This window comes from Rhinoderma darwinii, chromosome 2 (assembly GCF_050947455.1).
Source record: "Rhinoderma darwinii isolate aRhiDar2 chromosome 2, aRhiDar2.hap1, whole genome shotgun sequence".
In the NCBI taxonomy this organism is placed as follows: Eukaryota; Metazoa; Chordata; class Amphibia; order Anura; family Rhinodermatidae; genus Rhinoderma; species Rhinoderma darwinii.
The window spans coordinates 219,647,846-219,671,597 of record NC_134688.1 but is presented as its reverse complement, the minus strand read 5'-3'; the positions used below and the strand labels follow the sequence as shown (position 1 = coordinate 219,671,597).

Here is a 23,752-nt window from a genome sequence, read left to right as displayed (position 1 = left end):
ACACGCGGAACCCACCGACACTAAACCCGTCCGGTCCCCAGGACTGAGGGATACAGGTCATAGCGAAAGATACAGCTGCTCTGTATACAGAATACAAATCAGCTGTATCCAAAAAAGTGAAAATAATTTTTCATAAAAACTAATTATAAATTTATACCAAACACTCTGACTGACCGGTTTATTAAAAATAATTGCCCTGCAAAGTGTACATAGCCTTTAATAATATTGACGTGTCACACTAGTCTGTATGTATTGTACATAAAATCTGCTAAATTAGGATTAGCCAGAAAAATATGAATGTCTAATGGGTATACGTACTACTAAAGTTTGTATAAGAATCTACAGGGTCAATATGGATGCCTCCGGCTTTACCAATATTTTTACCTGTCTTTATTAAAGGCAAAAAAAAAAGCATTTGCTATCATGGTAGACAGACTGGAAGATCTCAGACCAAGCAAATTAACTACAAAACCTCATCATAAATAAACACATTTGGTTATTTCATGTGGTGTAATCCAGATCCCAGTGTCATGAAATGCAAAGTGAGCAAACATCAACAGACATAAACCAGAAATAACATTGTTATAGAATCCAGGATACGCGGAGCATTCACTACTTATCAAGGAGAAAAAGGAAACATGAGATGTCAGTTTGAATGAAGATCTGTATGGAGAAAATTGATCCGATTAGCAGAAAATCACAGACGGGATGCAGGACCCTAGCAGCAGGGTGGCTGGGTTATAAAGCCGGTGGCGTAGTAGCCTGGGGATGTGATAAGTTGCACAATGCTGGTTAATATTAGGAAACACAAAGTGTGATTGGCGTTTGTTTTGTTAACTCACATGAAATAAATAAGGACAAAACCAAAAACTTGTCAGCATTGGTAACAGCCACATTTAGGAAGGACCAGCACGTTTTGGCAAGGAGAGCGCAAAAAAAAAAAAAAGATTGGTTAATTTGTAACTATACGTCAAACTATATGCACAGTGGTGAGGACTGAAGACACACTCAACACGTCAGTGGAACCAAAGGGGGCATAACACAGAAATTACCTTAAGTAGGGATGCAATTTTAAAGATGACTTAAACTGGCACCTGTTCCAAGATGATACAATGATACGAAACAAAAAGAAAAGAAACAACAATAAAAAAAATTTGCAAATAAAGTATGCAAAGCGTTTCAATGACAGCTTATGGAATGTAATATCATGCTATAAATAAGAGGATGTACAGAATCTAACAATAAGATCGCAAGCGAATAGTATCACTTGCATCTGCTTAGGGGAACATCTCATTGAAATCATTACATTGGATGAGAAATGAAAGCCAACGCAGCCAACAGCTGGACGAATTAATAAAAAAGAGGATATGTGTATAAAACATTTACAGTACTGATCATGTCGTGCATGTCATAGCATTACAGCATTGTGCAAGTTTCAAGAGGCATACAGTACGTTATATACTTCTGAGCACTATAGATACAAGTGACAATTTATCTTTGTTGCCATGGAAACAACCAGTATTACCAAGCAGCCCATCGATTCTAATATATAGGGAAAAATCGCTCGACATTAGGAAAATTTGTGATACAATTATTAATTATAGTGCATTAAGCGATGTACAAACAACTGGGAAAGGAGATGAGAACTATAAGTAAGATGCACGCTGTACCATTTATGTAGTAATAGAAAGTGCACATAGAGCGCTCCGCAATAACAAGTTGGAAATATTCCACATTTTTTGCCTCCACTCTGCAGTAAAAAACGTAGCTAAGGTGACACTGTAACCCTAAACAGATGAAGCGTATGGACACAACAATGGCACTATGCTTGGCTCTGAATGCATGTAGAACTTTCATCACACCGTTCAGCATGTTTCTACAGAGGTCGCTAAGGGAGTAACCTACAGGAGTGGATTGAGCACATGCCGTAGTAGGAAAAAAAAAGTGATTCTTCTTTCGAACTGGAACAATGATGAATTTATCAATAGTGTCAAAAGATGCAGTTAGCAAAAATGGCTGTAATTGCACCCTATTTATCAACATGCAGGGCATAAAAGAATATATTTGGCGCAACTCACTAGGCACGCAAGACACATTTCTCTTCCTAAATGACACCTCATTGCTAGCGTACATGTGCACCAAAAATTATCACAGGTCTTTAATAAATCTAGTGGATTTTACTACTCCTTTTAACCACGTCATAATGGTGCACACCATGTACTGCTTGTATGGGATGTATTCTCATTTTCTACATTAATGGCAAATCCAGAAGATATACTATAAATGTCAGGTCCCACACCTATCTCCAGAAGTGGAGGTCCTCGTTCATTGTGCTCGGTTGTATCTATAATTCGTGGCCACCTCCATATTGATTCACTGCCTGTATGACCCCCGTTCTGGAAATAGCTGTGGGTCCCAGAGGTGGGATTTGCATTCATCGGACATTTATGCTACCTCCTCTGGATATACTATAAATGTCTAAGATTGGAATGCCCCTTTAAATCTCACCCATCTGCTCTGAGACGGGTCTGATGGGGAATAGATTGAAAAGTTGCTATGTTTCATGGGTCACCCTCATGGCACCAAATGTTCTAATATCAGGACACTGGTATGTCCTGGCATACATACCACAGATAAAGATGGCTGCAGGGCAACAGACATAGCTATTTGCTTGTAGGCACATAATCAGTTAAAGCAGCATTCAATGTGGGCATAGTGTGGCAGATGTATTAATGTGTCACAGCTGTAAAGCTGCCATAAGGGAGAACCGAAAACTGTCGCCATATTAATCAAATACGAATTCCAAAGCCATTCACTACACTTAAGTCACTTGAATTTTGTCTTTCAAAAGGGTACGGTCAGTGTCACCTGCTGCAACATATATATCAATGTCTAAAGAAACATTATTGCCATACAAACCTGGAGCAAATATACGACAGGTTAGAGCAGGAGCAGAGCTTGTGCCAAGTTTAGAACAGTCATTGGGATTAGAGACATCCATCATGGGCTGTACAACATTTTAAAACTATGTCGCAGACATCACTTAAATTTCTGACAGTTTTCATAGTTTTTCTCTGGGACATTAATAAAAATCTGCCAAGTGCCTCTAGTGCAGACATATACCTTCCTTAAAGGGAACCGGTCACATTGAAAATGTAGTCTGATCTGCAGGCAGCATATTATAGAGCAGGAGTAAATGAGCAGACTGATATCGTTTTTGGGAAAAGATTCAAGATAGCTTGCTTTTTATTGACATAAACCTCTGCTCACACTGGGCTTAATAGTTCAGTGGGCAGTCCTACTCAGCGATTGACATCCATCTCTGTATGTGCACTGTGCATACTGGGAAGGCTGTCAATCATTGCGTGAGACCGTCCACTGGACACCTGAACCCAGAATGAACAAGATATACTGAATATTTTCCCACAAAACTATATATCAATCTGCTCAGCTTCTCCTGCTCTATAACATCATATATAAGATCGGACTGCATATTCCACATAAAAGGTTCCCTTTAAAGGATTATTCCAACCTTATAAAAGGATGGCATATTGCTAGGAAACACCATCACTTTATGATCGGTGTGGTTCTCACCTAAGGGACCCCGTTGATCCTTAGAATAAAGCTTAGAATTTAGCTCTGCGTCCCCTTTACTATTTTTTCCCTGCACTGCAGCACTTCTGGTGACCCAGCTGTGCAGGGAACTGCTACCAGCTCCATTCACTTGGTGAGAATGGGGTCCCAGAGTGAGTGGAGCCTCAATAAAGTGGAAATAGGAGCTATAACAGTTTAGCCATCATGCTAAAGCTGATAGTATGTAAGAATAGTCTGTCAGATGTGCTTACTGTCAAGCTGTCACTAGCAGAAATATCACAAGAACTTCAAAGATTTGGTTTCCATGGTCAAGTAGAAGCAGACAAGAGTGGACTAAAATTGTGTAAGACAGACCAGAACTGGACTCTGACCTTAACCCCATCTAAAGACCTATAGGATGAATTGTAAAGCAGTCCGAGTCTGATTTTACTGCCCAACCTCACAAATGCACATGAATCCGTGAAGCCAAGTTCCAAAATCTAAATTCTTACCAGAAGACTGGGAGGAAGGATGCTAGAATCATGGCCATTTGGAATAAGATGCTCAAGAATGCAACATGGATGGATATGTATGATACTTTCTACTTTTGGCCATGCAGTGGAAGGTAAATACATAAAATAAATATCAGATATAAGCAAAAATACATTACCTATGTTCTCCTCTCATCTATGTAACAAGTTTTCAGATCATTAGAGTATGGAATACCTCCAGACGCACCTCTTTATTCTACTATGATCTGTCAATACTGTACAAGGAAATAATAGGGTCCCATAGCAAAACTAAGAACGGGCCCAACCTCACACTGAGAAGAACACTGACAAATGTATTTTTTTTTAAATTAAACTGAATGTCCACACAAAGAGGTGGGAGGGGGAGTAAATACTTTTCACTGATTGCTCTGTATACTCAATAATGTTAAAAATTGAATATATACCTGTTTTTTTCTGTCAAAAACTAATTAAGTTATTTTTTATTTTTTTTTAAAACACGCACCGTCATCTATTCTTACACCGTCAAGCGTTAAATTATAAAGTTCTGGCTTTCTGCAACCACCACTAGGGGGAGCTCACTAAATATGGATTTATACAGCTATTATTGAACTTAAAAATCTGCCTGCAGTGAGCTCCCCCTAGCGGCGGTTTCAGGAAAACACTAAAACTGTGTGTCAAGAAGCAGGAGAAGAAGTCCAGTACCAGTCCCTTCTACTACAGACCTCATTGCATGATCGGAGTTAAAAAAAATGAAAAATGGGAGCACTGTCCAAAGCACGCAAATACATTCAAGCTGCCATTTTCTATTATTACTAAACATATGATGGAATCAACAAAACCATTGGCATCCGGGACCCCTTTTCCTTTGCACTGGCTTCTTTTACGTTCCTTAATGGATGTAAATGTATTTTGCTGCCTTGGATGCCAATTCATGCAGTGACTTTACGTACGAACTGTACAATTCATGCAACAAAATTACAAAAGATTTATAAACTGCAGTGATATTTTATATTTATGCTGCACATGAGTTAAGGGTTGTGTATTTCACTGTCTCAGATGTTTAAGTCAGGGTATATAATATTTAATCTGAAAGGAAATAAATACACCCCTGACTGTTTCCACAAAATTCATTTGAGACAGTAGCTGCTCTGGACATCATTATTAACCCCTCACAGCTGAGAGCCTTGTCTTGACTATGAAATTCTAATGAAAAATGAATTGACATTTAATGAGCAAACCGCCTACGCCGCCGGTGTTGCGAAATTAATATATTCTCCCGAGTCACTGACTGCAGTGTATGACTGGAGACTAATTATTGTAGGTGGAAGCCAAATGCAAATTAATATTGAAAAAAAATAAAATAGAAGTTCCACTATGTTTTAGACAGTAAGGCAGCATTTCAGTGCTCATTACAAAAAAGAAAAACAACTTCACCTTCAGAAACCAAAGGTTCAAGTAAACACGGGCTGGCGGCTGCTCGAAGCAGCAGATTGAGAAACATTTGGGTCATAATGGTGTCACATTCCCACTGTGATAACAGATGGTAAGTGAAGGTAGATATGAACATTGCTAAGCTTAATGTGGCTACTCTCAAAATATTTCCCCTCATGGTCCAACTTTTCACAATATTTAGAATGTAAGAAAATATTTGATACAAAAGGAAAGTGACAACAGAATATATTATATTTATCTATCTCTAGTAGATTTTTCAGAAAAGTAGCTCTTCTGTTGGAATGGGCCATACAAGCTAGCCTTTACTCCCCATGCGCATCAACGGCATTGGGCCCCCATGACCCTATTGTCGGTTCACCGGTTGTACTTCCTTGGACTGATTTTGGTAGGTACTAAACACTGCATACTAGGAATACTCCACAAGAACTGCCATTTTGCAGATGCCCTGACCCAGTCATGTAGCCATCACAATTTAGGTTATTCACTGATAATCCGGGAGCAAGCCCTTGGATGCTGATCCAGCATTCAGATAATACAGAAAAAATAAAAAGAATGGCAGCACTCCAGCAATTGTAGTGAGAGAGATGGATAAGGATATCGGTCAACAAAACAGATTTTATTCACCCAGTGTTCACAATAGCAACATTTTAAACTCTCAATGAGGGCAATCTCAAGTCTTCTGAATACACTCATTGAGATGGTGAAACGTTGCTATTGTGAACACTGGCTGAATAAAATATGTTTTATTGACCGATATCCTTGGAAATGCTGCTTCCATCCATGGTTTTTGTGTAAAGAGAATGGAGTAGTTGTTTACCTTGAAGTCAGGGCCCGTCTGAGGCGACTTTCTCATTGTGCAGCTCCATTTCTCTATGTTATATATATATATATATATATATATATATATATATACACACACATACACATATATGAATATATACACACACACACACACACACACACACACACACACACACACACACACACACACACACACACACACACACAGCTAATAGGCATGTAATAATCTGGATTTGCAGGCATTGTCTGTCCCTAATATTAAAATTACATAACCCCAAAACGAAGTACACTATTTTTTCTAGTGTAAATAAAGCATCAAATTATTTATTCATAAAAACGTAGCATCTAGCGTGTTTTTTACTGCTTCTTTTCTAGATTGTTAGCCTCGCTGATTTTGCTAGACAGAGTAATAAGAGATATCTAAGTACAGCCCTGCCAGGGTCTTCACCCTGACATCACCATAGAACTACACTTCCCTGTGCTCTTTTGCGTGTGTGTGTGTGGTAAGGGCTCTGCTTGACTCTCTCCCTCACACTGACAGAAAGGGACATAAGGAGAGTGAACAGGGGGGAGAGGAACTAAGAAAACATAGTAATCACACTAAGAAGGAGAGCAGAAAGATGAAAGCTGCAGCCACATGACAAATCTGAAGGAAAACAGCTGATCTTTGGGGTGGGGGCGGGGGAATATTCCACATACCTACTACACTTGTTTATTCTGGAGTAACATGACATTTTAATTTGTTGCTGGAGGCATACTTTAAAGGTGCTGGAAAAAATGAACAAACTATAGGGCCACATATGCATAAATAAAGGTTATATTCTGTAGAAATAAACATAATGGGGTACGTGCTTTGAAAATATTATTTTTCAAGTGCTTCAACTGAAATAGAAAACTGGATCTAGCTAAATATAATATTGTTTGTGAGGAAGGTTTTGGGAAGCGCAAAAACTTTGCACTGGGTGGATAGTTCAGGTTGCCTAAAGATAAAATAACAACATGGATAAAAAAGTACTAAGTCATTTTCATATAAGTTTTTGACAACTTCCACAAGTATAAATCAACTTTTCTTAATATTATTTGGCCAGCGGATACGTGTATGTTCTTTTGTATGGACACAACTTAGTAAAATTACGTGAGAAAGTATTTTTGTTGTATAAATACAAAGTCATGTAAGTAGATTCATAGCTACTATTGCCCATCTAGAACTATAATAATCAAATATACCTTTCCAAAGGGTGATAAACACGATATATACCAAACATAACACTTTTTGTGTCTCTAGCGTATTGGCACCATGGTTCACTTACATTAAAAGGTTTCCTGGAGCAGACATGGACCTTTCTTCTCTCCTGGCACATTCAAACGGGTTTCCAAATGAGCGCTTCCGCAACATTGCTTTTACTAAAATCTAAAAAAGAAAAAAAAAAAGTGTATTTAGGACATATAATACAAATTTCACTACACATACCATGTCACAATTTGATAACTCTACAACCACCGTGATAAGATATGCCAAATGATACTGGCTATTTAATTTTATCATACAGCCTCAGATTGTTGAATAAAGACAAACATGAGAAACTTTGGTAAAAAGCTTCAGTAATCAGTTTTTATGCTTTCAAGAACATACCCTCAAATCTATACCCTCATCTAAAAGATTTCTGCATTTGTGTACGCGGAAATACGTTATTTTAGAAGTGGATCAAGCCCATATGTTGCCTTTTAACACCGCAAATGTATAGACTCATAGGAGGGAATTTATTAAGAGGTTTATGCCACCTAAGTGGCAAGAAAGTAGCAAATTTTGTCTCAAAAATGTTTTGCAGAAAAAATTGCCACCCAGCATAAGAAGGTGGGGCCGCCTGCGGGCTGACAAAAAAACTATAATGTACACCAGAAAAATACAATGGTAGAACTTAATTTTTTGCCCATTCTGCTTAAAAAAAAAAGCCACATTTTATATACTCACTACCCTGTCCATATGCTCTATTAGGGCATATGGATGTCATAGAGAGGGTACGGGACCCTTCTTCTATGAGCCAGAACGAGAGGTGCCTAGGCTGACCCGGCCAATCTACGCAGTACATGGGCAGCCATTCATTTATAATCTGTAAGGGTATGTGCACACACACTAATTACGTCCGTAATTGACGGCCGTATTTCGGCTGCAAGTACCGGACCGAACACAGTGCAGGGAGCCGGGCTCCTAGCATCATACTTATGTATGATGCTAAGAGTCCCTGCCTCGCTGCGGGACAACTGTCCCGTACTGTAATAATGTTTTCAGTACGGGACAGTTGTCCGGCAATGAGGTAGGGACTCCTAGCGTCGTACATAAGTATGATGCTAGGAGCTCGGCTCCCTGCACTCTGTTCGGTCCGGTACTTGCGGCCGAAATACGTCCGTCAATTACGGACGTAATGCCCTCGTGTGCACATACCCTAATGCTATCTTTCTTCTACATGGGCCAGAGGTGGCTTCCATCCATTTTATCTGGGCAGTTAACACCAAAAACTGGTGTAACCTGCTTTATAAATTTGGGCCAACAACTTATATATACATATGGGAAACCAGACACATTGCTATGGGGGTGCAGAGGTAGCAGTTGCTCCCGGCCCCTGGTTTATAACGGTCTCAAGGCCCCCTCTGCCCCATAAGAAGAAACTAGAATTATAAATGGCATATGGTAGGTGAAAGGGGGCCCTTTTACAGATTTAGAATTAGGGCCCAGGAGCTTCAAGTCCTTCATAAAATAATCTAGCATAGTTTAAGTCCCCGGAATGTCACTGTATAACTATAAGTCTTAATATTTTATATGAATATTTGTATGAATATTTTCTTAGACGTCACTGCACACCTCTTCTAATTTCTGAAAATCTCTGGTAGTTTCAGAAAAAAATGATGTGTCAGAACAGTGGAGGAAATAACACAATTAAATGTAGGTCATCAATCCTATCCACAGAAAAGGAATGCTTTAATTAAATTTGCATACTTAATAGTGCCGATGCTCTCCATAACCTATGGGGAAACTCTTCAACATGATTAAAATATATCACTTTTGTAAAGCTTGGCTGCCTACTGCAGATGGGAATACAATAGACAAAATTTTACATATTCCCATGGAGACCAAATACTCTATTAACCATCTATGACAAGTGAACGTCCTCATCCTGCAATCTGATTACTACTTGTACACTGCATGTTATATAAGAAGATTTCACAGCACACAGCAAGTCTTAATCCCTCACATTGAACACATAGTAACTGCATCTGAACCACGCTTTGAAGATGTTAAATAGGGTTTGAAGTGTTGGTATGACATAGTCAAAATGGATGGCAACCACCGAACCTATGACACCTTTGAGTCAAGCGATATGACAGAAAACAAGTCAATTTACACAGGATAGAACACCATTATTTTGTAGGTTTAAGTATGAGATTCGGTGGGTTCTCTCTGGTTTTGACCACAATATTGGTGCAGCCAGCGCAGCGTAAACTTGCCGACGAGCACTTCCTGTCTGTCGTTGGCTCCGCGGGTCGTTTTCAGCTGTCTTGGAGGCCAGGCTCAGATTTTCTCTATACTCTGTAGGAAGTAGGTGAGCAGGAAGCATGGCAGCACATGAAGTGCATGGTTCTCTGCCCAGTAATCACTGACAAGGGACGCAAGGAGGCCAGAGACAACATTCAGGGTATGTGTTTGCAGCTGAGGGGGGCTAAAGAATAGACCTACACGAATTGTACTGTACCTAAGATAACCTAACTGTTCTCACTTACATTATCTGATCCAGGGGATTCTGGGTTCAACCATGTGCTACTAATTTAGTGCATTTTTACTTGTCTGACAGTCAGGAAATTAGTTTTGCACCATTTTCCCATAGTCTACATAATAAATTCGACCTAAACTACAGTACATCTCCTTGTGAGACCATACCCACTTTACTTTGCATTTTGCAAATTTGGCGTATAGCGAGAAAACTCGCTAAAATGTTGCACATCATTATTTGCGCCATTTTAGCTGCGCAGTTACACCAAAAACTGGAGTGACATGCTTTTTAACCCTTTAACGACCCAGCCATTTTCCGTTTTACGTTTTCACTCCCTGCCTTCCAAGAGCCATAACATTTTTATTTTTCCGTCAATGGAGTGGTAAGAAGGCTTATTTGTTGGAGCTGTAGCTTCGATTTTCTCTATTTAAAGTACCATATAATGTACTGGGAAACGGAAAAAAAAATATTTGTGGGGTGGAATTGGAAAAAAAACTAAATTTCGCCATTGTTATTTGGGTTTTGTTTTTACGGCTTTCACCGTTCGGTAAAAACGACAACTGAACTTTATTCTGCGTCCCAATACGAAATCAAATTTATATATACGATACCAAATTTATATAGCTTTTTTTTATATTTTACTACTTTTACAAAGAAAAAGACAATTTGTTAACAAAAAAATTGTTTTGTTTCACCCCATTCTGAGAGCCATAATTTTTTTATTTTTCCGTCGATCGGTGTGAGGGCTTATTTTTTGCGAGACGAGCTGTAGTTTTTATTTGTACAATCTTTTGGTACATACGATTTTTTGATCACTTTTTATTTCATTTTTTTTAGGCCATTCACCGTGCAAGTTAAATAATGGTATAATCTAATAGTTGTGACTTTTACGGATGCGGCGATACAAATTTTTTTATTTTTAACTTTTTGTTCGAGGAAAAATGGGAAAAGGTTTTTTTTTTAACTTTTAATATTTTAATATTTTTTTTTTTACACTTTTTAAAAATGTATTTAACTTTCTTTTACACATTTTATTAGTCCCCCTAGGGAATTTGAACCAGCGATCGTTAGATCGTTCGTACAATACACTGCAATGCAAATGTATTGCAGTATATTGTAATTTTTACAGGCTTCTGCTAAGCCATGCCGGAGGCATGGCTAAGCAGAGACAGACCGAAAGCAGCCCTGCGGGCCTTTATTAGGCCCCCGCGCTGCCATGACAACCATCGGGGCCCCACGATCATGCTGCGGGGGGCCGTTGGAGGGGGCCACCCCCTCCCCATAAACGTTTAAATGCCACGGTCGTTATTGACCGCAGCATTTAACTAGTTAAACTGCCTGGAACAGAACGATCGCTGTTCCTGGCTGTTAGAGCAGCGTGTCAGCTGTAATACACAGCTGTGGTGTGTGGAGCGGGCTCAGCGCGTGAGTCACTCCAAAACACCACCCCCCTGCTCCATGACGTGTATTTTTTTCATGGGTCCTTAAGGGGTTAAATGTGGGCCAATATCTTGCATACATGGAGCACCAGAGGCATAGCTTTGGGGTGCAGAGGTAGTAGGTGCACCTTGGCCCTAGAACCTGGAGGCAGGCCAATGACCATTCTGCCACTAAAGGACACCAGTAAACAGAACATGATAGATAACAACATCCCTACTATTTCATTACAATATATTCACATCAATATTTCCAGTGAAATGCATCAGAATTACATTGCTAAAGTAGTAAGTAGGCTTAGAAATGTCATACCACAGCTGTCAAACTTGGGATAAGCTTGACTGAATTCTTCACTTCCTCTTCAGTGACCTCCACAATTGTACAATGCTCTTCCTCAAGTAGCATTGGGTCCTCTCCATTTTTAGTTACCCAAGGATGAACCTGAAATAATAAAATGACAAGGCTTTATAAAGGAAATGGAGAAATTGCCGCTGCAGTACAGCTATTCATATGGAACATATCCCAACCTAATCGTAGTCCAGTTCGGTTCTCTGATATAATTATCACTTGCTTTAATGGCGTTATTTTCCTTGGAAAAGGAAACGCATGAAAAGATAATTGATTCCATGTTATTTATGAATAAGTATGCTATTTAAATAAGATTTATGTGCTGCAAAGTAGATATTTAATATAAAAAGCATCTTCATACAACTGACTGGGACAATAAATCCTACTTCACTGAAAGGTACTGGTTTGATGTGTCTGTTGCTATGGAGTTTATGGCAAAAAGTTAACACCGAAGAATTTCTACAAGTCTTAAAAGTAGGACAACCGCTAATTCTATGATTTCTTTTCAAGATTTCAAACCAGTGTCTGTAAAAAAATCTTTGAACTTTAAACATTATTACTGAATTATTCACATATTTTTAATACACTGTTGCAAATTTAAAGTGAAACTCCATTTGCAACAGTTAATGCCCTAGACCACCATGACGGCGTCTGTGAGCAGTTCCTTCACAGACTATGGGCTGCCAAAATGGCACAACCGGGGCAGGGCAGGGAATTTGATTTTCTCACAGAGCATTTTATTATCAATTGCTTGCTTGTAACAGGATACATTTCAATAATAATATATTATGATATTCATTATGCGATTCTCTACTACAGTATTTTAACTGGTTCCAAACCTGAGTTTACATACAATATAAAGAAGTTCTGCCATTTATTGTAAAAGCAAAAACAGTATTGTAAAAGTAAAAAAGTATTAGATTATACTGTGAAATCTCTCCAAAAGACCACTATTTGAGAAGATCACCCTTTATCAAGATTACATTTTTTGTGACAGATTTTCAGTTCTATTGATGAGTGAACTGATTCTGCACGAATTGAATTCGGTTCTAATTTTCCAAGAGTTTCCATTTTGCAGATTATATAAAAAAAAAAAATATAGAGGGAACAAAGAAGATTAAAAAAATAGATAAATACCATACTCACCACATGCCCTGATTTCCCATAGCGATGCGCCCCTGCTGGAAGGCGAGATGACGTAGCTGTCCCATGTGATTGTTGCAACCAATCAGAGGCAGTAGAGGCTGCGAGTATGTTTGTTTTTTTTCTTTGTGGATCAAGTGCCCAGATTGCCTTGTTTGACATTCTGAGTCAGGCAGGACTATCAGGGGACTTGCGATTCGTGGCAAATTTATTCGGACAGAAACAAATTTCAGGCCCGATACTGAATTTCAGGAAATTCGCTCATCACTATCTGACCCTTTTCTTTGAGAGGACCACCCCTCTATAAGTTAATATTTAAATGCGAGTTTGGGTGGTCATCTCGAAGAGGTTTCACTGAAGTTCATTCAGTGGGGGATGATGCAGCAGTCTTCATTTTAATACTGATATAAATGTGATGTACAGTAGCTATAATAGAATATTTTGTAGCCCTGCATTCAGGCATCTTTGGTATAGGTTTGGGTATACCTGGTATTTGGAGTGTGGTATTTTGTAATATGTTAAAAAATTAATGATGATTGTAAGGAATTTTACTACACATACATATATCCTGTTCACAATTCATACTACACTGTACGAGTAGCAAGTATGCGTAAGTATTCACAAATGTCCCTATGCCTCTGATGGCCGGCGGGCTGTTATTTGAAGTTGTGGTCTATACACAGCATGGCCACAACATAGAATAGAATCCATGCAATGTGGGTGTTGTCTTGAATCAGTTATTTTTGTGGATCTCCAACTGTAATAATATATAACTTCACACAAGTTGCTTCTTGGCCTGGGGTTTCTGTAAAATTGTCGCACAGTCTTTTACCATTCTCCTTAAAATAGTGACGCTATGTGCAAAAATATATATGTGAAAAATGATACAAGGTTAAAACATTATAGCGATCTTAAATGTTATACCTTTATTTCTGGAATGGTTATTCGATCTTCCGGCTTCTTATTCAGCATTCTTACAATCAATTCTTTAAATGAATCACTATTTACTGGCCTTAAACAGGAAAGCAACAAAAAGGGACAATCAGCATTCTTCTTATAAATATAACAAAATTAGGACATAGTCCATGTTAATCCATTGCGTAGATCAACTAGTGAAAATAAAACTGTTTTGTCATCACTTTAATGCTTTCATTAGAAGATCGTGATGGTGGTAATGGTTACAACAAGTCAATCGTTTCCACTCTAAGTGTAATGAATCATCATGTATGATGGCTCATACTAATATTCTTTACCATTCAGACCAATACATAACAACACAATCGACAGACAGAACATATATTACATACTCTTCTGGAAACTCCACTGGTTTATGTTTTATCATGTTGTGTAGAACCAAGATGTATTCATCCATGAAAGGACACTAAAATGCATACAAAAGTGGTTTACGAGAAAATTAGATGTAAATATATAGGAGATAGACAATGAATAGAAAGATAGATAGATAGATATGACAGATATGAGATAGATCGATCAATAGATAGATATGAAATAATCACACTGCAGAGTTTTAAGTTATGAATTCAGTTTTCTCAGAATGAAATTGCTAGAAGGGCCACTTTCCCACGGCAGTATTTAGGTTAGTATTTTGTAAGCCAAAAACAGAAGTGGAACCTACACAGAGAAGTAGAATGAGAAATGTGTTAATCTTCCGTGCTTTGAACCCATTCCTGGTTTGGGTTTACAAATACTGAAGCAAAAATACTGCAATATAAAAATGGCCCTAAAGTTCATGCTACATACAACGAATATACATTGATTCTATGACGGTTACTTACCTTTCCAAACACAAAACAATGAAGTGTCACTCCCATTGCCCAGACATCTAGGGCCTGGTAACAGAGAAAGACAAGAAAAGGTAGATTTTATTTCTTATTTTAGTTTCAACATCTCACGATATTCATAACAAAGACAAGGCGTGATATTGCTATATCCATTAGAAAGTAAATGAGACGTATGAGTTATCTGCACTTCTCTAGATAAATATGTCACTACTAGACACCAACTATCCAGAGAGCACTGAATGGCAAGCTACAATCATACAACAACTAGTTTTGTGTATATATGCCGCACAGTCTAATGTGGACCACAGGACATAGTGAAATGACTGTTATTAAACAATGTTTTTACTTTCTTTATTTAATTATTTTCCTATTCACAATCTGCTAGCCTGACTCAAATTTTACACGAAGCTTCTGCTATGCAAGGTTTAGTAGCTTCATTCTGAAATGCCTTACCATGGAAAATTAAACTAAAATATAACTTATTCAGCATCTTAAATGTAACTTCAAAACAAATATCTCTTCGAGTTCAATTATATCTTTTTTAAATGCTGTTACTGCTACTATAGCCCATGGATTAAAGTCAATAAGCCTCATTTATCAAAACTGCTGAAAAGAAAAAAACTGTCCTAGTTGTCCATACCAACCAATCAGAGCTCAGCTCCTTCAGCGGCAATGTGATTATATGGTATGTGCCACAAGTCCAATTTTTTTGTTAGACCGCTTTGATAATTATCCTTGCTCCTTTCCAGGACACCTACTATCTACAAAATGGCTGAGGGTCCGTACAAAAATAAATAAAAAATATGACTATCCTACATGAAAGCATAATTCTGTTTTAAACCACTTATCACAGTTTAAATGTAAATAAAAAGTTTAGTATCTGCAAAAACTCTTACTATTTTTTGCACCAATGTTTACTTCTTTCATGCAGTTTTCTGCATTTATTTACTTCGATGCTTTGAAAATTACGCTGGATGCCCTTGATAATTGACAACAGAGTGCGCTAAACTTCTGTCTAACACAGAATATCAGAATAATAGCTCCAACAATAAGCTGCACTATTAGTACAGGGCAGCGGTTTTCAACCTGCGATACGCGTACCCTATGGGGTACACCCTGCTGCCTCAAGGGGTAAGCACCACAGACTAATATATATTTTTTCAAAAACTGCTCTCCCTAGCATCCAGCAATGTTCATTGCCGGACAATAGGTCACCCGAAGTGTGGACTGACCTGCTTCAGCAGAGGTCCCAACAGCACTATGTTTTCACTCTTCAAAATCAGTCTCATGCGTATTGCCACACAAGAGACTGAAGGCAGAGGGAGAGGTGCCTAATGTATTTATTGCATCAGGTTTTTGCTGCAATTTTCCATAATCACGGCAATTATGTTGCGGTTGCCGCCAATTTCATAATTGCAGAAAAACGACAACATTTTCACTGCGATTATGTCAATCAGGGCTTAAAAACACGATCAAGCCACAAATTTTTTTTCGCATGGATGATCACACTGAGGTATATCATGATTGAGAACAGCAGGGGGTGATTTGTATTAAATGGATATACACTGAGCCAGAGATCGCAATAACGCCTCTCGAAGAGTCATTGACACCTGTAAAGGCACACTTTGAATTCAGTCACATGCGGATTTCTGGTGGTTTTGCCGGGGATTCTGCTCCTAGAGGGAACTCCTGTCTAGGAGCGGAATTCCCCTGAGAGCCTTGCCGACGCTCTGGCCGGAGACTCCGCTCCTAGAGTTAGCCCTTGTTGTCCCTGTTCATATATGGACAGTAACTTCAGGGGCTCCTCCTGAACTGGAATCCCCGGCCAGATCGTGAATTCCCCTCCTGGAGAAGCCCCTGACATCACTATCCATATTTGCACAGTGACATCAGGGGCTCCTCCGGGACCGGAATCCCCAGTAAGAGCGTTGCCGACGCTCTGGTCTGGGATTCCGCTCCAGGAGAAGCACCTGACGTCACTATCCATATATTGACAGTGACGTCAAGGGCTCTCCCAGGAGAGGAATCCCCGGCCAGAGCATCAGCAATGCTCTGGCTGGGGATTCCACTCCTAGAGCCAGCCCCAATGGCGCTATCTACAAGGGGGCTTGTATGTATCTCCACATATCAAAACATACCTTTGATGTATACAATTACTATGTGCAGATCGGTTACACTAAAATAGAGCCACGGTGACACCAATTCAATGTCAGCGTAAGTACTTATCAAAATTTAGACCATATATCACACGAGACCTCACCCACCATACACCATCGTAGCTGCCTATACACTGTCCAAACACCCCAACGCGCGTTTTGCACCTGGCTTCATCAGGGGGTGCGAAGTCAGGTGCGAAACGCGCATTGGGTTGTTGGACAGTGTAGAGGCAGCTACGATTCCTTACGTTGGGTGAGGTCTCATAAGTACTTATGCTGACATTCAATTGGTGTCACCATGGCTCTATTTTAGCGTAACCGATGTGCACAGTGTTTGTATACATACAAGGTATGTTACACTGTCCTCTTTTTGTACTTTGTGTACATGTGTTTTTAAGGGTATTTTTAAACGGTATGTATGACTATTTTTGTATTTTTCTCTACATTGGACTGATATTCTTCCTTATAGCATTAAGGGAAGTTTTTGTCGGCTTATTTATCTACAGATGGCACTGTATATATGGGATATGGGGTAATAAACTGGTGGCCTAAATTCTATATGGGAGGCATATACGGGGCCTTCCTTTTATATGGGGGAAAAAACTGGGGGCCTAACTTCTATATGGGGGCATAAAGGGGACCTTCCTTTTATATGGGGAGAAAAAAAACTAGGGGCCTAACTTCTATATGGGGGCATAAACAGAGCCTAACGTCTGTATGGGGCCACTAACTGCAGTTTTCTTCCATTTTATTTCCGCCGTGAGTTCCCCTGCAAAAGGGCCCACTAAATCTGTGTCCCCAATGGCCTACACCTGTGTATGTAAATATATATATATATATATATATATATATATATATATCTATACACACACACACACACACACACACACACACATACAGGTGTGTATGTGGCTTTACAATGGGGGTCTGTATAACAGGAGGTCAGGGATCTGTATACAGGGTGCTTCTGGCATGGGGTCTGTATAGAGGGCTTGGGTCTGTATAAAGGGGGGTCTGGCCTGGAATCTGTATAAAGGGAGTCTGGCCTTGGGTGTATATGTTTTTATAAGAGGTCTGGTATGTGGTCTGTATTTATTTTGGGGTCTGCTGAAGGGGGTAATATGTACTATTTGTGAGATATATGCCAGGGGTTGAGGGCGTGTCTTATATAAAAAGGCAGGGCATAACAAAAAATTTTGATTGGTGCAATAAATGAGATTTTTTTGTATTCACGCCTCCTAAAAACAAACCATGAAAATGACAGATCTGTCACATAATGGACACCGAGAGTGGCTCCAATGGTCCCCTTTGACTTAACCTGTACATAAATTAGTAATGACCTATCTTTAGTACTCAGCTGTTACCATCAGAGCCATACACTTTATTTAGAGTAACAGAGCACATGCTCACCCACCGCTCCATTCTAAATATTACTAGCCGTGGTCGTGCGGCTGCAGGAAATGGGGGCCTCCGTTCTAGCGATACCAGCGGTCAGACCCTGACCGATCTAACATTTATCACCTATAGAGTGAGAAGGTGATAAATGGTTTCAGCTGGAATACCCAATTTGTGGGGTTGTCTTGCAAAGACAACCAGATGACCATCAGGTCCGGATTTGTTAACTCCTGGCGATTAGCTGGACATAGATTTCAGAGAAATATAGCATTAGACACTGGCTCCCTGTTCTGGCTCATAGAGGAGGGTCCGAGGAAAACCCTTTAATAATGTTTGATGCAATGTATTATTTTACACACAGAAGGCACCCATGAGGGTTCCACACTGCCCTTTCTTGTCCATTCCACACTACTTTTTCTCCAATACTACTTCCCTCTAAAGAACTGTAAGATTAGAAATGTTTTATGTAAATGGAGGACTGCTTAAGGAGAATCTTGTACATTTTCTTGGTCAGTGCTGTCTAAAAGAAGAATCCTGCATACGTGACAAGTCCTTGTTGACAAGGTTCTTCTGCCTCTCAAGGAACTACACAATTTCCCTTGAGTCTGTAGTCTAAGGTCTCTGAATATCTTCTACAGTATACAGGCTTCAATGGTTACTAGACAACAGGCATACACTAAGGAATATGTTACATTTCTGCAGAAATTGGGGTTTACCAAAGCATTAAATGATGTGCTGTCAATGGCATTAGATATAATTTGTATATTTGTAATTTTGTCAAACAGTAAATTCAAAAACTGAAAACAAATGTACTTTAAAAAATTATTTTCTATGAGGTGTAAGTGGAGAAAAATTATTTTCCGCTCGTTTAACATGTTCTGAAAGCGACTCGAGTACCGAGAAACATACATCTTTACATGATCTCGAGGAGTATACATATAAACAACATATCAAACTATGACTAGAATTACAATCAACACTTCTGTATAACACCACACAGAGTAGTAAATGCTTGATATTTGCATAAAAGAAAATAACATATCCGTTTAATGAGAAGGAAAGTAAATATTTCAGGTTATAATCTCCTCCTATCTGATCTGTGAACACATTACATCATACCGTACCTTTCCACTGAACCCCTGGCCAGAATCGGAGAGTGTTTCAGGTGCCATGAAGGCTGGAGTCCCAGCAGTACTTGACAGGAGAGCATCATTGCCTTCAAACTGATTGCTTACTCCAAAGTCAGCTATTTTAATGTGGCCATCATCTCCAAGAAGTAAATTTGATGGTTTTATATCTCTGTGAATAATCTTCTGGTAATGCACTAAAAATAAAACAGAAAAGATTTCCTACTTAGACTCTCAGTAAATTAGGGTACAAAGCATTATGTCAAAATATTATGATTTGGGTGGAATACATTATATCCTATGATTCTCCCCAGGACCCCAAGCCACAACATTTGTCTGAGAAGCTCACAATAAACTATGTAAGCAGGAATAGAATATCGATGGGCTCAGCACTGTAGGGTCCAGCAACACTTACACCGTATACATATTGTACATCAACTGAAAGTACATTTTTTTTCTTAGTTATTACGATTTAAGTCCATGTCACATCTTTCTTAATATTAAATGAACGCTTGGCACAAAGAAATGTAAAAAAATAAAATAAAAATGGGTATAAGTGTGATCGGTGCAACTTTGAAATTACATTTTATTAAAAATTATTTTAACTTTTTCAGATACAGCTGTTTTGGTATCCTGTATACAGAGCTGCTGCATCTAGCGCGGAAACCTGAATCCGTCAGGTCAGCAGAACTGACAGGTTCAGTGTCAGCGAGTCCTGCATGTCTGCATGCGGAGCTCAATGGCCGCGGGCGAAAAACGCAGCGAAAATCGGCGTGCAGGCAGAGGAAAATCTGCCTCAAACTTCAAAACGGAATTTTGAGGCAAAATTTCCGCCTGCAAAAAATTATTTGTAAACCCTGCCTTATGTATTGAAAGTGCTACATTGTAAGCTCATACTATGTAAACAGCAGGTCTGTAATATCCATGTGCGTCTATCAGTTCAGTATAGGAAACCATTATTGTTAAACAGCTGTCACACATCCACTGTCAATGATAATATTAGATCATAAAATGCAGTATGGGTGAAATAAGAAAACTGTTGCAGAAATGAAGCACACATAATAATTAGCTGAAATGAGCTTTTTACGGATCACATCTGTCAAAATGCAAGGATTGCCAGCAGCGCTACAGTGATGACTGAGGAAAAACAAAACTGGTTGGTGACATTCTGCCAGGAATAGCGAAACTGAAGTGCACACATCACTTCATCAGCGGAGTCTATAACCGAAAAAAAAATCCCATGTATTCTTCATTGCAAGAGAACAATTGTAGCCTCACTCACTATCCTTATACGACAGCAAAACAACACATTAGATCTCTATCCTTGTCTAGATAGGAGGTAGGAAAGTAACACACTATGTATATAAAGACACCAGATATGACATTCCCCTGTCAATCCATCAAATAATTACATGTAAAAGAGAAGCTGGTCTGAAAGAAGTGTTGGTTAGCGCATCCAGACCCTGAATAATAACATCATGATAAAATTATATAAACAATGTCAATCATCTAACATCTCTGTAACATAGGGCCTGTTCACAGCAGCGTCACCCTTCTGTTCATAGGTTCCGCTAGACCTTTCCGTATGAGGACCCCAATGGCGGAAAGGCTAACGGAAACCATAGCTTTCGTTTGCATTACCATGGATTTCAATGGTAATGCCTCGGTTGCAAATGGTTTCCGTTCCATAAGGTTTCAGGTTTTTTCGCAGAAACAATAGTGCAGTCGACTGTGCTATTGTTTCCGCCCCCCAAAAAAATGGAAACCTGCCGGAACGGAAACCATTTGCAACGGAAGCATTACCATGAAACTTTGCTTGTATTATAGGTCAGAACTCATAGTCCAGCAAGGAATAAGTACATGGCTAACGCTTGTTACAAACGCCTGTAACAAAACTTTTCATTGCATCAGTTGGCTTCATGCACTTGTGAGCAGGATAACCTAAAACACCAGTGGATTAACCATTGCAGCAGCTAGTGAATTAGGAGCAATACCTCTACTATTCATAACAAGTGTCCCAATATAGTCCCAGCTTATTCATCAATATGTACAATGGACCTCCGAAGCATGACCTAAATGTGCTATTATAGTGGAAGCAGTGACATGAAGGCAGGCGATGTGAAGAGGGGAATGGAGGCTTATAAGAACGTACCAACAGAATCGCCACTTTTTGGGCAATTTAATACAGCGATATGGATTTAAACACTATTCTTTCCAGAATAGCCCTGAATGCACAAACAACAAAGGGTACAATGATGTTCAATCCCTTGCTATCTCACCAGCAGGAATCATTTAACTACTTAATAAATATTTTGCTATGTTCCACAAATGCTCGTAGATGATGAGGAGCGTTCTTACAAACCATAATGGCAATACATAAAAATGCAATTAAGCTGTCAATCAAGCGGACTGCAGATCTGGAACGATTCATATTGGATGGTGTAATACGTTAATCACATAGAACTGTAAATTAACCCCCTAATGATTGCAGCAATTACAGCTGTAAATCTATTTCTATGGCAACTGATCATTTCATGATGGAAAAAGTACTTTATTGTGAAATGCTTCCAGCACAGTATTTCAGGTGTTCAAAACTTGAACACCTCTTTCACAATAATATTACATACAGTACAAGCTTGTGTTCTCCGTACTATAAACCAGATACAATTTTTTGCTCCAAGTTGAGGTGTTCATTTTGTTTTGTAGTACTGTGGGGGAATTATTTGATCTTTATGGAAATAACCACTGGCGTAGCTATAGGGGTCGCAGCGGTTGCAATTGCGACCGGGCCCCGAAGCCAGGGGGGGCCCACGGCCCCCCGCACCACATCAATAAAAAGTTACTATAGTAACTCGGGCCGCGGGCCCCTGTTACTATAGTAACATACTTTCCAGTACATCCCTCATGACAGCACTACAGGAGGTTGCCCTATTGACCTCTGTAGGGACAGGAAGACAGAGAGGTTAAAGGGGCCCCTCCCACCACCCCTTGCCAGTGTTCTTCCTGTCCCCACAGTGCCAGGAGCAGAGAGACGTCGCTCCTGTATTGTGCAGGAAAAGAAACTCGGGCAGGGGGCAAGATCGGGGGGTCCGTGCACTCCCCCTTCTCTTCCCCCTAAAGCCCAGGCTAACACCCCTCGAACGAGGGGTCCCTTAGCTCCCACCCTGAGACACCTACCGGAGGAATCCTAGGCAGGGTTCGGGTAGTGTGTGGGGGCTGGGGATTCCCAAGCAGGCTTCGGCCTGGCCGCGGACCGGCAGCTCCATAGATGTGGACGCATCGGCAGGGATCCTCGCTGCGCCGCATAGTAAGCCTCAGTCGCCGGCTATGGCAGCTGCACTACAAGGAAAGACGAATAGCCGACCGGAAATGACGTCGGGCTACTTCCGGTCCGCGGCCATCTTGGAAGGCGGGAAATTCAAAACGCCCGCATTTAAAGGGACACGCACAGGTATGTAGTTAGAGCTGATAACTCTAACTTGGATTATTTTCGTGGATTGAATATTGCATTGCCTGTTACCTGTCGCGGTATGGAACTTCCTCGTCCTGATGGAACTCCAGATATGTCCCAGGGTCACGTGAGTCTCACCCTTGGGGTAAGGGTTATGACTCCTTATGTATTTACACCATACTTTACCTACCTTCTGTTTTCTCTAGGATAAAGATTCCTCTCAGAGACAAACTGATAAAAAGAAGGTTAAAAAATGTGCGACTTGTGCATAAAAATTGCCAGAATCACATAGGAAACAATTGTGTCAGGATTGTATTGCAAAAATACTAAAAGGAGGAACAACCAACGTTCATGTCCGAACTTAGGGCTATGATTCGTGAAGAAGTGGGTCAGTCAGTAGCCTCCCTCGCCCCTCTTCAAGAAACTCCCTCCCACTCCCGGGCAAAAAGACCACAGATGGAAGTGGATCAAAAATATTGTCCTCCCTCTCAGGGGTCTGACTCGGAGCAGGAGTGTTATTACCTATCAGTGGGTGAGTTAGAAGAAGGAGAGGAACTCTTGCCTTCAACTTCTTCCACTCAAGAGAAAAAAAAATTCTTCTCTTCCGAGATGTCTGATACCTTAATTCAAGCAATACGGGAAACCATGGATATTCCCGAAGAAGACCAACCACATACCATCCAGGATGAGATGTTTGGAGGGCTAAAGGAAAAGAAAACAAAAGGTTTTTCCGGTAAACGAAAACCTCAAAAGAATGGTGACAACTGAATGGGAAGATTCAGAAAAAA

General features: G+C 39.7%; 1 protein-coding gene across 2 annotated transcripts in view; it reads right to left on the bottom strand.

Annotated features, from left to right (window-relative positions):
* Window positions 1-23,752, bottom strand: part of CAMKK1 (calcium/calmodulin dependent protein kinase kinase 1) — a 297,155-nt gene that overhangs the window by 6,905 nt on the left and 266,498 nt on the right. The window contains exons 10-16 of one of the 2 annotated variants that reach the window (XM_075852857.1): window positions 19,511-19,710; window positions 14,830-14,883; window positions 14,341-14,414; window positions 13,958-14,045; window positions 11,855-11,983; window positions 7,649-7,749; window positions 1,053-1,094 (exon numbers count right to left, since the gene is read on the bottom strand). In XM_075852857.1, coding sequence (XP_075708972.1) covers window positions 1,053-1,094; window positions 7,649-7,749; window positions 11,855-11,983; window positions 13,958-14,045; window positions 14,341-14,414; window positions 14,830-14,883; window positions 19,511-19,710 — 688 coding nt within the window. The remainder of the gene's footprint in view (window positions 1-1,052; window positions 1,095-7,648; window positions 7,750-11,854; window positions 11,984-13,957; window positions 14,046-14,340; window positions 14,415-14,829; window positions 14,884-19,510; window positions 19,711-23,752) is intronic. The other variant, XM_075852858.1, reaches the window with a different exon arrangement.